Source organism: Blennius ocellaris (genome assembly GCF_963422515.1).
Source record: "Blennius ocellaris genome assembly, chromosome: 13".
In the NCBI taxonomy this organism is placed as follows: Eukaryota; Metazoa; Chordata; class Actinopteri; order Blenniiformes; family Blenniidae; genus Blennius; species Blennius ocellaris.
The window spans coordinates 20,202,089-20,218,457 of record NC_137662.1 but is presented as its reverse complement, the minus strand read 5'-3'; the positions used below and the strand labels follow the sequence as shown (position 1 = coordinate 20,218,457).

General features: G+C 38.4%; 1 protein-coding gene across 1 annotated transcript in view; it reads right to left on the bottom strand.

Annotated features, from left to right (window-relative positions):
- The window catches only part of rgs7a (regulator of G protein signaling 7a), a gene marked incomplete at its 3' end in the record, with an annotated part of 50,227 nt that overhangs the window by 1,708 nt on the left and 32,150 nt on the right, over positions 1 to 16,369 (bottom strand). Inside the window, exons 4-15 of the mRNA XM_080507452.1 lie at positions 10,035 to 10,141; positions 8,394 to 8,445; positions 7,459 to 7,523; positions 6,821 to 6,897; positions 6,491 to 6,572; positions 4,309 to 4,383; positions 4,117 to 4,215; positions 3,788 to 3,849; positions 3,250 to 3,360; positions 3,020 to 3,145; positions 797 to 983; positions 440 to 529 (exon numbers count right to left, since the gene is read on the bottom strand). Coding sequence (XP_080363578.1) covers positions 440 to 529; positions 797 to 983; positions 3,020 to 3,145; positions 3,250 to 3,360; positions 3,788 to 3,849; positions 4,117 to 4,215; positions 4,309 to 4,383; positions 6,491 to 6,572; positions 6,821 to 6,897; positions 7,459 to 7,523; positions 8,394 to 8,445; positions 10,035 to 10,141 — 1,133 coding nt within the window. The remainder of the gene's footprint in view (positions 1 to 439; positions 530 to 796; positions 984 to 3,019; positions 3,146 to 3,249; positions 3,361 to 3,787; positions 3,850 to 4,116; positions 4,216 to 4,308; positions 4,384 to 6,490; positions 6,573 to 6,820; positions 6,898 to 7,458; positions 7,524 to 8,393; positions 8,446 to 10,034; positions 10,142 to 16,369) is intronic.

Genomic DNA, 16,369 nt, shown 5'->3' with positions numbered 1-16,369 from the left:
TTACTGTCAGCTGTGCAGATCTGCTTAAATAAAGAGTATTAAAGAAAGATCTAACATATGCCCACTTTATAATCCTAATGAGGATTTTTCCGATCTGTGGATTAATGCAGAGCTTTAAGTGATATTGTTATCTGGCCATCGTGCAATTATTTAGATAGTGAATCTTGAGCAATTTCACAAAGATGTATAGCCACAAGGGGAAGTATTATTTCCTGGTTGTAAAGATTAACCCTGTATGTACAGCAGAAATAAATGACACTACAGGTAGGTTTAACAACATTATTCCATGTGCGATTGGTGGGATTGTGCTTTAAGTGTGATTTAACAAAAAAAGTTACACATTTATCACAAGAGGGCAAGTTTAAGATATATATATAAACTCACTGCATCAACTAAAACACAGATGCTTTCAGTCTGGCTTTATGTTTGTTTTTTTTACCTTCTTCTTTGCCTGTAATAATTCCTGGTAGGCATTCGAACGGATGAAACGGCTGTAGGAATCACTCTTCATCAGCTTGTAGATGTGTTCCTGTTGCAGAAAAAACATGTGAAACTAAAGTACAAAGGCACCTCACACGAAGGAGAGGGAGACAGCGAGAAATTAGGAAATGCATTTTTAACTAATCCCCCAGACAGAGCTGTGAACTGCCTGAGGAAGTCGTCGTTGCTGCTGTATTAGTGAGACTATATATAGTTCGGATCACTACCAGCACTCCAATCTGATCTACTTGATGTTGTTCATCTGCAGTGCAGAAATCAGATGTGACTTCATGCATGTGTAACGTGTGCGCCCTACCTGTGCATCCTCAAAGGCGTAGCGGCCGGGGTCTTTGACATTCTGGGTGGTTTTGGCATAGCTCTTGGAGTCCACGTTGATGGCACTGGGTGCTCCCGGGGCCAGAAACTCCTGCCAGATCTCCTGAACTCGAGTTGGAACTTCTCTGATGGGACGCTTCTTTAGCTCCTGAACTGCAAGCCAAAACCTGAAAGAAAAAAAAACCATTATCAGCATGGCTGCTCTCCTTTTCAAAGCAGTGAGTCAAAATGTCACAACCTGTGACAGATGTAACATAACTAATTTATTTATTCAGTACACACTTTACAATTAAATCAACTTTAAGAAACATAAAGGAGCTTTTGATTGATAATTCTATTGATTCTATTTTACTCATTTGAGCCTGAAATGGCAAAGATTTAAACTGACCACATCAGCTTTTGGGTAGGAACAATACAGGTATGTACCATCAGAGGGAGCAGAAGAGCAATCCTCCAGAATAGTTACACTGTTCATATTGGGTGTGTGATCATTTTAGTGCTCTGCAGTTTACTTCAACTGCAGGTATTTTCAACAACCTGACCTTCTCGTGGTGTCCAGCCCGCTGTCGAAATTGTACATACTTTATCTTAAAAAGCTACCCTCACAAGATATCACTGCTTTGACCCATGGCAATATTAACCACTGCATCATCAATATTTTATTCTTAATATGAGTCACACTTGAGAGGAAGCAGTAGCCACAGTATTAGTGAGCTTTCAGTTTTGTTTTGTTTTTTTATTAAAAAAAAAAAGCAGTTTTCATATAATCACGGAATCTCTCGGGGATTGATAAGTTATGTTTAGTTAGTTATGTCTGCAGAGAATCACAGAAAGATGCTTTACTTGTTTCCAAGCCAAACAGATGGGCTTGTACAGAGAGGCTGCTGTGATGTATATACCAAATTATATATATATATATATATATATATATATATATATATAAGGGTGTCTGTGTGTGCCTGCATGCACACGTGCATTAATGAGGGAAGTAAAAGTGTGAATTCAAACCTTCCAGTCGTGTGCGTTTCTAATAATCACGTTGAAACAAGAACTATCTGCCCACAGCACCACTGCATTGTTCTTTAACATGTTAAACATGTAAACTGTGGTTGGAGGACAATTTTATTTTTCTTTCTTTGTCCAGGTGGCTATACTTGTCTGTAGATGCTAGTTTCTTCTTAAATTAAATTCTCTTAACACTGTGACGGTGTATGAAATATGATTAATGGCTTTAGATTAATTCATGATGTCGGTGAAATTAGCTTCAGCTTGACCATGTACAATATTAAAATACTGCAGACCCCAAGCAGAATGATAAGTTCTAATTAATATGCTAAACATAATATTGAGACAAGTGAAGGGACGACTCTGCATAGGGAGACCGCTTGCATCTAATACTTTTAACATATTCTGATGATAATACCTGTGTCGTGGCAGTGTGGGGGATTTGCTTGAAAGTTAACTTTTTGCACTGTTGTATGTAGAGACATAGCAAAGGGTTAAAGCAAGGCAGGCAATTGCCTGAGGCTCTGAGCTGGAAGGGGGCTGACATTGGTCCATATAAATTACAGTATGATGGAATCACTTTACTGAAGCGATGTCTGCAGCAAAGACACTGTGCGCACCCGGTGTGTACAAACCGCCCATTTGTAACGTATTGCATTATGACTGCCGTGATGGATGTGTCTTTTAAAGAATTGCACCAGTATTTAGATATAATTTTCAATTATGATTTTCAGAATTTGCAATAATCTGAAGAAAGTTTTTCAAGATTGGCAACATGTTTAATAGCTTTACTCATTATGACACAAGACCATTCTGAGTTGTTCTAACGTCCTGATGTTCAAATCTCCTTCATTTAGAAAGTACTCGAGGTGAAACAACCCCTGCATTGCTTTAAACTAAATGTTTTCTATTGATACTTGTCGATAGCACTTCCATCGTATTGTACTAAAATATTAGAAGCTTGATATAGTTGTGCAAACTTTCTCCTCTTTGAGGTAAATATCTTAAATTTATATAGTTATATGTTTGACATAAATTTGAATTGAGGCCAAATGGCAACCATATTATGAATAAAGTTGAATTAAATAGGTGTTTTTACCAGCATATGAATATTGTTTGTTTTACATCAGTTTTAATACCAGCATTAACACAATTTGACCAGACTACCATATCAGTAGATAGAAAGTGGATTTCGTACCTGAGATTCTCTGAACTGAACTCAGACTCAAGAAACTTGAGGAACTGCTCTCTTCCAACAGGATCTTTGAGCACTTCGTCTATGCCAAAGGCCCACCTCTTTACCCTCTGCTGTCCTGGCTCCTTGCTGTAGGATAGGAATACAAAAATGCAATATATTCTCACAGACCAGTGATGAATGCCATACAAATCAGCTAAAATCTAACACCACCACGAATGACAGCCACCAACCTGGCTTCAAGCTCCCAGAGCGTAGTGTCATCCGAGATCCAGGGGTTGGACGGGTCTGGAGGCGTGAGGAAGGGGTCATATTCAACATACTGCTCCGTGTAGCCCAACAAACTGTTTTTGAGGTGAAAGCAGATGGACAGCAAACTGTAGGCATCAATCTGTGGGTGTATTACAATACGCTGTATCGTTTATGTGAATTTCTAACACTGCAAAGAGAAGCAGACACATTCTATTGAAAAGTGAATGATTGAAAATGAGAGGTAGAGCCTGACAAAAGGGTTCGACTCGGCGTTTGGACACGAGGATAGAAATCTCATAGCTGAATGCACAGCTCATTGTCAGCAAAGCAAAAGACCAAATTGACGCTTTGTGAGGCATCCGGTATTTTGCATCATCCAAACAACTGAAGGTATTGTCCGCGCCCAAACACTCCTCAAGGTCATGGGAGTTCTTAATTCCATGCGGCACTGGGCCATTTAAAGGCTCAATAAACAGATCGATGGCTAAACTGAATAAACACACAAAGAACATCACTCACCTCTCTGCCACTTTGGACATTTTCAGTCGATGCCTGTCTAATTGCAATTGCCAAAAGGTGATCTGCAAACACAGCAGGTAACATTCACAATACAGCAGTCTACATGAATTAACCTAAAGAAAAATATAGTTTTAACATACCAAGTGAGTAATGCCTGTATTGTTTTACTATTGAATACCCTTTAAACTGTGTAGTCAGTTATGTTGATATATGTAGGAATGAAGCCATGGCTAAATGAACAAAACCTTTGTTGAGCTACTATTCCAATCAGCCATAAGAATATGACTATTAATAAGCGAGGTGTGCTACACTGATCATGTCTATCTTACCTGTTCTTGCAGTTCTTCTTCTGTTGGCTGCTTGGCCTCTGGGGCGGGAGTGTGGGTTGGGCTGTGGGTACGGATATCATTCTGCAGCCCATACACGGACTAAGATGGCAACAAAATATAAAATATAAAGTAAAAGTATCAGAAAAAGGTGTTTTTCGAATCTGCAGAAACTATTGTCGGGATTTACTCTACCTTTCTAGTTTTGTGAGGATTTTTCATTCTGGAGGACTTCTTTATGTCAACTTCTGTTGTGTTCACACATCCAGGCTGTAGAAAGAATGTGAAGGAAATGGAAGAAAAACATTGTACTTTCACTTAATCGAAGTTTATTCATCTTTTGCAATACCAGACATTCAAACGGGAATAAACACTGCCATTAAAAATGAGAAATTCAATACTTGGTTGATGCAATGTTAGAAAACAAAATCCCAGGTTTAAATCAGAACAAATTACATTTTTTCCTTTCTTTGTTCCGTTCATGTAATACTGACAAAAATGGCTATTTGTGGCACCACTAAATGAACCAACCAGGTCAAATTGTATTATATTGAACATGTATTCCTTCAAACGACTCAAAGCTTATTTAAATTTTGAAATGTAAATAACATTGATTGCATTGATTTGTGTGGATGTGATTAACAGTGTAAAGTGCTTTGGGACTGCTCGAGCAGTTGAATAACACTGTATAAGTTAAAATCCATTAACAATTAACATATATTACAAAAACTGTCAATACCTCTGGCATCTTTCGCAACCATTCTTACTGCTCATGCAAAGTGCAAGGCGGGCTTCCCCTGGGGGGCACCACAGAGCTTTAATGTGGGCAAAACAGTAGGAAAAATGGGGTTCAGGGGGATGCCTTTTCATAGGATGACTGAGAAAAACAGTGGAAGACTGCAACTGTATTTCTGTTGAAAGATAGCTTTAGAGTCTAATTTATGGTAATTGCAAACACAATTTTTAATCCAATGTGTTTCTTTGTGACGGGGTCTTATTCTAACACCCTGCTGCATAAGATAGTCCAGCATGGTCCACAGTGGTGCTACTTTTTTGTCAATAATTTCAGTCTAAGTGAATGTATAGAAGAGTATTCAGGTGACTCATGAGAAAAGAAATCATAGAAGGTAGGTTTTTGTTTTTTTTTCATCATGCAATTTGAGAAAAAAGTTGCAGTTGTTGAAAATAAAGATTGCCATCGCATGTGAATGCTTCTACAAAAAGCCTTGTAGGCAGTTTGATGAACTGGTGAAACTATGCTTCCAAATTGGCTTTAGTAACAAAGAAATAATTTTTCTTTTCGCTCTCAGATGCAGTGTATAGTACTTATCAGTATTAGGACTGTGCATAAAAGTGTGACTGTTCTGAAGGATAAACCCCACAAGTTGGGAAGATGAGTCTGGAGGAGTATTAAGGACCAGAGCAGACGTCTTCACTTTATCCTCAACATTGTATTTCGACTTTTTTTCTCATGATGCATGATGAAAAAAAACATCTGCCTCCTATCATTGTTTTGGCTGTAATACTTCCATATATATAAACTCCATCATACTAAGCTGGTGTATAAAATTATTTTAAGAAATCTCCAGAACAATGTGTCAGATGCCGTTTAATTACCATGGAATGTGCCAGTTTTAGCAAAACAAGTAAACCAGCAGGAAATCAGGGTCTTGGTGTGCAAATACTGGCTGATTGAACAAGTGGTCTAATCTAAGTCTCTTCCAGAAGAACAGAGCTAAGTAGCTTGACGGCATCGCTGTGAAATTTGAATTAATATTGATTATGTTGCTCCAAGGACGCATAAATTGAACTTGTTATTTTCCAATTAAGCATGGAGCAGTGGCTTTCGGAGAAATACAGCAGAGGAGACCCGTGGACCTCCAGGGCAATGTGAATGCTAATACTGAGCAGGTATGTACCAACAAGGTAAAGAGCAGCAGTGAAGAAGATGTGTTGTGACAGTTATTGATGTGGCATTTCATGTGTGTGCAATGGCAAATACACAGCCGGCGTGTGTGTCTTCGTCTTTACGCTGTTTAAATGTTACATGTACAACTTGGAAATTGTACCATCTACGGCCTGGCGTGTAACTTTTCTTTTTTTTTGACAACATGAGCTCTTTGTCAAGCGTGTTGACTCTTCCTTGGTGTGAAATTGATCAAAAATAATCCACAAAGCATGAGAGATGTTCCATATCTGTAAGATACTTCTAATCCCTTTGAGATCAAGATGGATGTGTGATTAATGTAAAATCCCTTTTTTTCCAAATGGTTTTCGATTTTTGCAGGAACTATTCAGATGACTTCCATAATACCAGCAATGACATCCGTAATAGCGCAGATGATTATGCGTAGAAAACATCGGTAATTTCACCCACCACTGGTCTGTGCACGTCCCAGAATGCTCTTTCCTGACTGTCGAGAATTTTCCTCTCAATTTTGTCTCTTTTCTTGTCCACTCTGGAGAGAAGAAAAAACAGGAGGAGCTCAGAAACGATCTTAAAGAGCGTATATATAGCTTAATCCAACACATATTGAATTAATTTACTCTGTTGAATGTTTAATGGGCATTTCATTTGTGAGGTTGTGTGCTGGCAATCAAAGAGAAACTGCCGTAAAACATTGCGTTTAATCGTGTCTTAACGAGTGTGTAGAAGGACTCGCTCATAAAGGTTTAATGTGTATATGTGGTTCTTAAAGAAACCTACTTTGCTTGTGCTTCTGCTTGCATAAAAATGAACTCCCATTTCCTGGCAAAAGCTCGCTGTAGCCTTGCTAAGCTTTCCTGTAAGTGAAACAAAGAGAAAAAAGGTTGAGACTGTTGCTCCATTGCTTTTGGATGAGCGTGCACCACTAAGGGCTAGGGTAAGGACAAAGGTATTGATCAATCCCGCAGCAGTAAGGGTGAGGGTTGGGGCACAAGCATTGGTCCATCGCACTAAGGGTTAAGGTTTGGGCACAATCACTGGATGGTCCCCTAAGCAATGGTCGATTACGCAGCGCTAAAGGTTTGGTTAACGGTGCAAGCATCGGTTGATCTCACAGCAGTAAGTGTCAGGGTGAGGCAGTGCAATCGACAGATCTTTAAGCAAACAATGGATCCATTATTTGTGCAGGGCAATCTTTCGATCGTGCAAATCACCCAAAATTGCTTTACACTTGTACTCTGTACATTGCACAAATGGACAGCCTATGCAGAAATGTTACAATTGATGCAGAAATAGAGAGAAATTCCGACAGATGCATTAACAGAAAGAAAGAAAAAAAACATAGGACCTCACAGCAGCAGAAACAGGACATATAATGTGAAGAGGGGATTGCTAACACCAAAAGATCCCCCACTTACCGCCTCATAGTCTGCAAGCTCCAGACGTGCTTTATTTTGCATTGTTCTTTTGCAGAGGTAAACAGCTGAGAGACACAGAGAGATTATTAGAAAAAAGCAAAAAGGAGGGGATGATTGCAGCTATGTTTTAACAGCCTTAAGTGGCCTTGCGTTCACTTAATCCTCTCAACTGCACATTTAAACTGGTCTGAAAATCAGAGGTCGTTTACCGTGCAACTGGCAGTACGTGTCTGCTACCGTGTGCAATTCTGTTTATGCACGCCTGACTTTTGATGTCTTCCTGCACTATTATCATCCCTTCATCTCTTTGTTAACTGACCATAATGTGGAGGTTTCATTATGCCATTAGACTGTTTTCATTAGGGGGTATCATTCACGTGAATCAGTTGTTGCATCTGAGATGTTGTAACTTCCCCTCACACTCAGGACTATTCACTCATATGGCATCAGTCATTCTCTTCTAATACTCAAGCAGCAAATCAAAGATCTGCAAAAGTGCAATTTTTTTTCTTTACCTCCACTCTGTTTGACTGTAACAATGAAGGGCTCCTGATGTATCACCATTAATATGTTAATCTATCTGCGCTTGCATAAAAACGCATGCTGGGTTTCTTTCAGGCTGAATAAGTCAGAATTTACTGTGGTTGGAGCAGAAAAAAAAGGAAAATAAAATTCTGAGCAAGGGATTGTGAATGTGGGTCGCACATTTGAGAAGGACTAAATATGAACATCGAGTTTCTGTCTAGCCGCCTGCGTTCGCCTCATTCATGTCTGTGCTTTCTACGTGCAGATACAATCAGAATTTATAACTGGTGGATTTGTATAATAATACAAAAATCCAGTTCATGCAGTACACAAGCAGGCTGCATGATTATGCTATTCAACACACAATGAAATCAAATCCCAAATTTTGCCTGGAACAGCGCTGCTCTCACCATAGTCTGTGTTTTCTGGTTCCCAGCAGTTTGATGGCCAAAAGTATGGAGTCTGAAAGGGGGAAAAAAAGGGGGGTCAATAGGAAACAAAGCAAAAACCTACATCTCGAACAGCATACAACCAACTACATGGTGTTTCAAAACAAAGTGTGCACTGCCATTGCGAGGTGGGCAGAGTCACAGGGCTGCATCTGTCACAATAAAACATTTTGTTGTATAATGGGCTTGGCATAATATCTAAAGCACGTAAGCTTCTTTCAGAGTGCACTCAGTGAAGCCACCAGCATGAATCTTGACCTTCCTTCGACAGCACTGTATAGACGGGTGTCAGATGAGGACCGATTATACACACAGAAAAGCACAGTGAAGTCAGCCACCAGCACAAACAGCCCCAGGCATTGATTTATTCCGGTTTATTCTCTGATGCACACTTGGGTGAAGTCAATAGATGGAAAAGCAGTAAAAAATAAAACCCTCTATTGGAATTCAAACTGATGTGCTTTGTTTACCATTTATTTATGAACCAGTCTAAATAATGGCATACGGTTGTTCCCAGTTTATGCTGCTGTTAAAAGGAAGGATCCTCTTGTGTTTTATATCAAAAGAACATAACGACCCACTTTATCAGGTTGAGGGGCCATACACAGACTGACTTGATCCTAATAAAAAGAGTGTAATAACCAATCAATTCCAATAACTCCAAATGTTTCCGAATGTTTACATGTACTTTTTTTTTTTAATCTATGAATAATTTGTAAAAATAGAATTTTAAATCTGATTTGCAACGGTCTTCTATATCAGATTAAAGTTGGTAAATTAATTTCTATTAATGTAGGATTTCTGCAGCCGAGAGGTTTGATGAATCATAAAGTCACCCTGGATATGACTTCGAATCTGATTGTTCGTAAGCCACATTTGATTGCAATCGGCTTTTCAGTTTTAGATCTACAAAGCAAGAATTATGACAGCGCAAATAAAATATTTATGAAATAAAGGAGGAAATGTTATGAGAATAACAATAATAATAATCAGTCAAAACATTTAAGAAAAGTAATGACTCCTCCAAAAGGAATAGTTAGTATAGGAGCAATGTATCACAAAATAAACACTAGTTTGAACTAATTTAAAAGAGAGCAACAATAAACTAAAGAAACCTGAATGATTGTGTGTGATTCTGTTGTTGAAATTGCTTGAAAATGATTAGTACACTTGATGTTTTGAATTTATCAAACAAGGTCAGATGAAATAACAATATTCCTCTTTCTGCACTTATTTCATTCATAATTTGACATTAAAAATGGTCAAATTCAATTATTGATGGAAGACTGAAATAAACTATTTGAATGAATGAATAAATGAAAATCTTGTATTCATCAATCGTAGTAATGCAATTAAACTTATATTAAATATATTAGGAATTGTAGTTGTCTGTTTTTGCCATTACTATAGTTTATAATATCTATCTATAACACAATAACCCAGGCATGAATTAAAATGTTATTTTAGCACCACTGATGTTATTTCAGAGTTTATTGGACTGAAAGTCCTTGACCCAGCCCAACAATTCAGCTGATTTGAGGTAATGTACTGTTCTCAGAGTGGGAAATGTCTTTAACTTGGAGCATTGGTATTAATACTCACTTGAAATCTATAGAAAGTGCCATCGTCTTTGAGAGTGAGGACGTGGTCTGAGATGGGGAAGAAGTAACCATGTGCAGCCATCAGTGTTCCTAGGTGAAGAGCCTCCACTGGGGGAAAACCACAGACAAGAAATTGCCTTACAAATTGGTTATACATTCAGCTTTCACATTGAAGACAGGCAAATAGAAGACTACTCCTTTGTGTATCCAGCATTCAGATTTGTACCTTTACTGAATGTTTTAAATAGAACTGCTGTGCCAAGCAGGTTGTGAATAGGAAAGACTTATGAGAATTTGATTTGTGCTGCATTGTAGGATCGAGTTCAGCTTTGTCTGCAAGAAATCTCCATTTTACCACAAAAGAATAGATTTACATATGTATTATATTGTCAATACAAAAAAGAAACAAAGCACATATTTAAATATTGGCCTTTTCTGAATGCAAAATTAAAAAAAAAATTCCCCAATTGGTGAGCTCAATGATAAGATACTGCTTTTATATCAGTAAAAACAGGCTCGATGCGCTTGGCATAAAGAAGGAATAAAAAATGTGAAAACAACTACCGTGGCTCAAGTAAAGAACATCTGAACCTATACTGCATCTGTAAAATCAGAATTTGAGCTATTCATGAGACTTGTTTGTCTCATGAAAAAATCTCCCTGTTAAATATTGATATATTTACAACCTTTAATTTGGCTGATACAAGAAACTTATCAGCTACTGCTGCATCACAAAGCAAAGCTTATTTTCCAATTAAATCTCCTCAATGAATTAGATCATAAGGCCCCTTTTTCCCCCATTTAAAATCTAATTGAATCTCTTGAAGTCACTTAAAAAAATCTGTTTATAGGTAGGCAATAAAGGATAAATCTGCTTTGGGATCTCACTTTTTCATTAAAAGAATATTCTATGATTACTTTGTGATCAATAGTCCCTCATTGCAAACCGTTGGCTCGTGGTTTCTTGCCCCATCACCTAATTAACTCCATTCACCGCGTCTCCCAGGTGATATTCATCCTCACTAAAACAGACAGAATTTGGAGTTGGCTGTTATGATAGATTCCGACCAGCGCTGCTTTGACAGGAGGATAGGCAGGCCTCTAGTTCATCCAAACAGCACAGCAGGGGGCCACGCTGATTAGCCCGCCTTCAGCTGGAGAGGCGGAACTCATCAGTCAAATCACCTGGTGTTGTGCTTAGTTGGGGTGCAAACCTGCATCCCTCTGGCGCCCGGCAGCACATGCTCGACTGTCCCTGATTTAAAGCCATCAGATAATGAAAACATGTAATCATTATCAACTGTGTGTCTCATCTGCCACCAGTTATCCCCTGCTGTTCCAAGTGTGCCAGTCCCTCACGGTGTCGACATTTATCACTCATCCTGCCTGGATTGTGTTGACGGCTCTCTGTTAATATTGACATGTTTGGTTCATTATCAGCCATCTGTTTACATGCATTTTCAGCCTGGAGTCTCCTGTCCGTTTCTGCCAAGTAATTTGATTATTTATTTAATGTTTCGGGTGTGGTGTGTGTGTGTGTGTCGCCCAGGGGAGATAAAGAGTAAACAGCCTTAACACACTAATAAGCCAAGAGATACAAAGGTTGAAATGCTTTACATAGTCTAAATAGGCAGGGCTATGAATGCAATATCAGGAGCTTACTAAATGCATGCATAATATTTGTACATCTCAGCTCTCTCTCTCTCTCTAAAACACACACAGTCAGAGATAAATATAGATTGGCTTTTCCTTTAACACGGAGTTGACGGTTTTGAGAGGTCAGGATGCTTATGTGTGTGCGCACGCGTATGTTCAGACCGGGCTGTGATTATTAATAAATGATGACTCATAAGTTATTTAAGCCTGTTTACTTATAAACACACCCCTTCCTCTTCATCCGCTGCACTCTTATTTTAAGTAGCATTATCGCTTGTAACTCAGATAGACGGACGTACACAAGGAAAAATTAGGTCATCCATAGATCTCTTTATTCATTATTCATTCAAAAAATCAATTTTCTGGATTGTTAACTCAGACAGGATAAATGTCGGATGAAAGTGAAGTCGGTGTATGATGAGATATTTCATTGTGAACGCCGAGCGCCTGATGTCTCCTGGTTCCTACTTTGTGTTGCTTGATCAAAATTATCCCCACAGAACACTTAAAACATTGACAAGGCTGACCATAGAGCTCATTTATTGCTCAATGCAAAAAAATTGTATTACCAGTGTAAAGACGGCATAGCGTAGGATGAGCACAAATTAACAGTTTTTTTCTTTTTTTGGGGGGGGTTCATATCATCAAAAGGGAGCATTTCATATAATGTATCTTGAGCTCGATAGCCGACTCAATCTTGGACAGGAATTAGGCAAGCTGTCTCAAAAGGCCGTCCTAAGTCCAGGGGGAAAACACCCCATGATTTCATCAGATTACCAGCTATCTGCCAAAAACACAGCAGTCTGGAACCCAGCCAAGTGAAGTGTGGGAGTTTTCTTCCAGCCAAGCTTCATCCAAAGACGAGTCATCCTTTGAATTTTGTTTTGTGTTTTTTGTTGAGTTTTTTTTTTTTTTTTTTTAAATCTGCACCTGTTGTGTGATTTTGAGGTGTAACGATCTGCAGAGTGAAGTGCAGAAATATCTTAGATCATTTTTGACACATTGTCCAATGCACATGAAGATGACATTAAATTAAATAAAATTGTTTTATATCTAAAAAAAATTTAGATAAATTTTTTTATCAGGACTTTGTGTTTTTAATGTTGCGAAATCCCCCCCGTGTTACTGGTGTGCACTGTTGAAGGACAGTAAATAAATACTTGTTGCACCATCTGCTTTAGCCAAGGTGGAAGAATTGATGCTTTAGGATGAAAGCCACTGAACTATGGCGGGGACTGATAAAAGAACACAATTCCATAAAGAATCACGATACAAGTTTTTATACATATTTATACAGACTGCGCGGCATACAGAGGGGTGATGTCAGGACAACTAAAGCCTCAGCTGTGCTCCACCCCATGAGAGACTCTTGAGCCTGATGAGGAGGAGGTTTAGCGAAGGTTTGAAGGAGAGGACCAGCATTATTATACAGAACAGTATGCAAGCTCTCCATGCTGCTCTGATGAGCCACATGTCCTCTCCCACTTTCCCATGGTCTGTTCCATGCCGCAGATTAGGTGTTCTTTCATATGCATGCACAGGTTCACGCTCCCTGACAGCTTCACTGATCATCTAGTCGTCGTTGTTGTTGTTGATCTGATCGGGTGAATTTAACTTGTCTTTTTCAAGCATGACAGTCATTTTACAAAATTCGAATTTCAATTATACTGAATTGCTCTGTATATATATATTGGATGATGTGCTAATGTTTTTGATGAGGTTATTTCTCATTATAGATTTTCTTAATGCATTTTCTAACAGAGTAATTTTTCCATTCATCCATCTGTCTGCTATAATACCCAATCTAATCCATCCATCCATTTATTTATTTATTTAAATGTATGCTTGTCTTTGTTTGTTTTATGATCTCATGTCTCATGCTAGAGAATCCTCAGATTATTGATAGGATAGCTTTGTGAATCTGGCCTTATCGTAATGATGAGTGTTGGTGTAATATGAAAGAAAAAAAAAGGTTTATTTTCATGGTATCTGTTATTATTCTTTTTCCTATGGGATGGATTTATTTTGAGATTTTCTCTACAGGGTTCCCATCATGCTGTGGGCAAATTTAAACAGGAGGAACAACTCAGTCATTTAGCTGTGTGTTGTTCATGAGCCCCATTTTAAATCCTTACATTGACATTCACACCAGAATCCTGCTGAATTCAGCTTGTCCTTTTTAGTGCTGTTGTTTCATTGGCCACATATATACCCTCAACAGACATCTCAATGTTTTAGAGAAAAACTTTTGAAGGAGGATTTTTGTTTTAATCTGCAAATCAACTGCAAAAAAACAACTGACTTAAAATTAACTGGATTGGGAGACTGTGGAGATGGCCAAACAGGATGATAATGAGTTCATCTCGGCTGTATCACTGGCTGCATATTATCCGTAGCATTTTTTTCCCCCCAAGTATAGAAAGACAAAGCTGACTCCCCAGTTAACTTTGATATAAGCTCATCTGCTTTTATATAATAAACTCTCTGCTATCGTGCTGTGAGCCAAATTAATTGCATTTCACTTTGCTGTGTTTGTCAGCCCCGCCAGGAGATGCTCTGTGCTAAAGTCACTTAGTTTTACACAACACTCTTGTTTACCACCTCAGGGCAACTGACAGCATGTTTTGTGTCTGTGGTGCAGAATAAAAGTGCACCGATAAATAGTCTTGAAGGACAATGAACATCTGCTTGCAAACTGCTCATGATTAGAACATTACATGTTTAACCAATCATGAGCGAAACTGCATGGAAAACAAATTTTAATGCCATAACTGAACACAAGGGAATGTAATTGCGTTGGTGAAATTACATATATGATATTGGCAGACTACAAAGAAAAAGGGAAACAATCATTATGGAGTTTAGTGCATCATTATTCGAGATGTGAGAGGGGAGGTGTTCTTGCCATTTTCCCCTTAGAATTGTCCCCTTGGTGGTGCATCCAATTAAATCTTAGGCCATGTGAACAAGTGAAAACACGTGTTTTTGTAAAAAGTTTCACATTTACATGGCAAGGTTTTGAAAACAATTTCCATCATCTCGTAAAAAGCAAAAATGCTGAAAACAATGTACTTTTCATGTAAAGGTATGATGGGTGCCTTTATTTGTTTTTGTAATGAAAAAACACACACATCCACAAAGAGAACAACACGCTATAAATGTCAACAATTGCTATTATGGGTGACTCTCAATTATAAAACTACCAAGTCCCAGGAGAACATGGACTGTGAGTCATGACAGTTTGGAGGCCGCCATTGTTGTTGTTGATGTCCATCTATTTGAATAATTAATTACAATGGCCATGGTCTGCATGCTTAGTAGCAGTGGTTCAGAAAAGCCTTGTTTCCACCAACACCGATTTAGTTTCAAAAAGTTCCACCTTGGGAACCATTTTCAAAAATGTGTGTTTTCAGCGGCTCCGAACACCATTGTCATGTAAACAGACACCCAAAACGTTGTATAAATGATCCTTTGAGCTAGTTGCAGAATTATAGCATCGGCAATAAAAACTAGTTTAGGTGCAGGTTGCAATGATGCAGACTTAAAAAATAGCAGGCAATTTTGATAATGAAACAAAAAAAAAAATACAATAATGTTGAAGTCAAGGACCTCCCCTACTTCAAATTACACTGATGAATATGCTTCACATAATGGCAGGCCCACTACTCCCAGAAACACAAAAACCTTCATAATATCAACTGGTACTACTGTCAAACAAACAAAGACAGGTAAAAACTCATACAAATTAAATGACACACAGGGGAATTGTTAATCGAGTCAGAAATATGAGGTGATTATACAATACCACGGTGCTACCGACATATGAAAACATTCCATGAGGACACACACGCACAATCAATAGAGCTGCTTTTAACTTTTCTTATTTGTCACAGTTCACCCGGCCCGGTTTTGAGTCATTTTATGTGCAATGAGGAGCTCGGCTAATGACTTGGCAGCGCCTTCAAGACGGTCTAGTTTTAGGTTATCAAACTGGAATAAAATAATAATAGTAACGGAAAAGGAAAAAAAAAGAAAAAGGGGAGAAGAAAGGAAATTGCAGTGTCTGCCTTCGCTTAAGGACACAAAAAGGCAGATCAAAGAAAAATGGAAAGCTGTGGTCAACTTTTACATACAGAACACTAATGGTGTTGAGGTTCCCGAAAGGTTTCTCTTTCTTTTGAGTACACACTGAAGAAAAGCATTTCAATTCAACATCCGATCAGCACTTCCATTGTCATTCAGCTCTGGAAACCACCGGTAAGGTTGACGTACAGTACGAGCACTAACAGAATGGAGCTTCATCTTGGGAGCACAATGGCTTTAATCATCTAGAAATGCTAACCTTCACACTACTCATTTGAACAGAAATGAAACAGTAATTGTGTCAGTGCCATAAAGTCAATTAGTCAGATGGTAGCTGTAATTTCAGTTCCACTGTTTGCCTATACTTGCCCACGTTTCCTCAATGTGCCACTACGATCACGAATATGCCGCAATTTAGTTAATAACAGTCATTGAATTGTGCCAAATATTGGCTAAACCATGTCAATGAACTGGAGTGGACGACTTGTTGAAAGCATTGTTGGCGGAGTCAAACCTGTAGGCTAATTAAAGTAACTCCATTCATTCTTCATTATCTATTAGTATTCCGCATTTTTGCATCACGAGGATATCTATCCA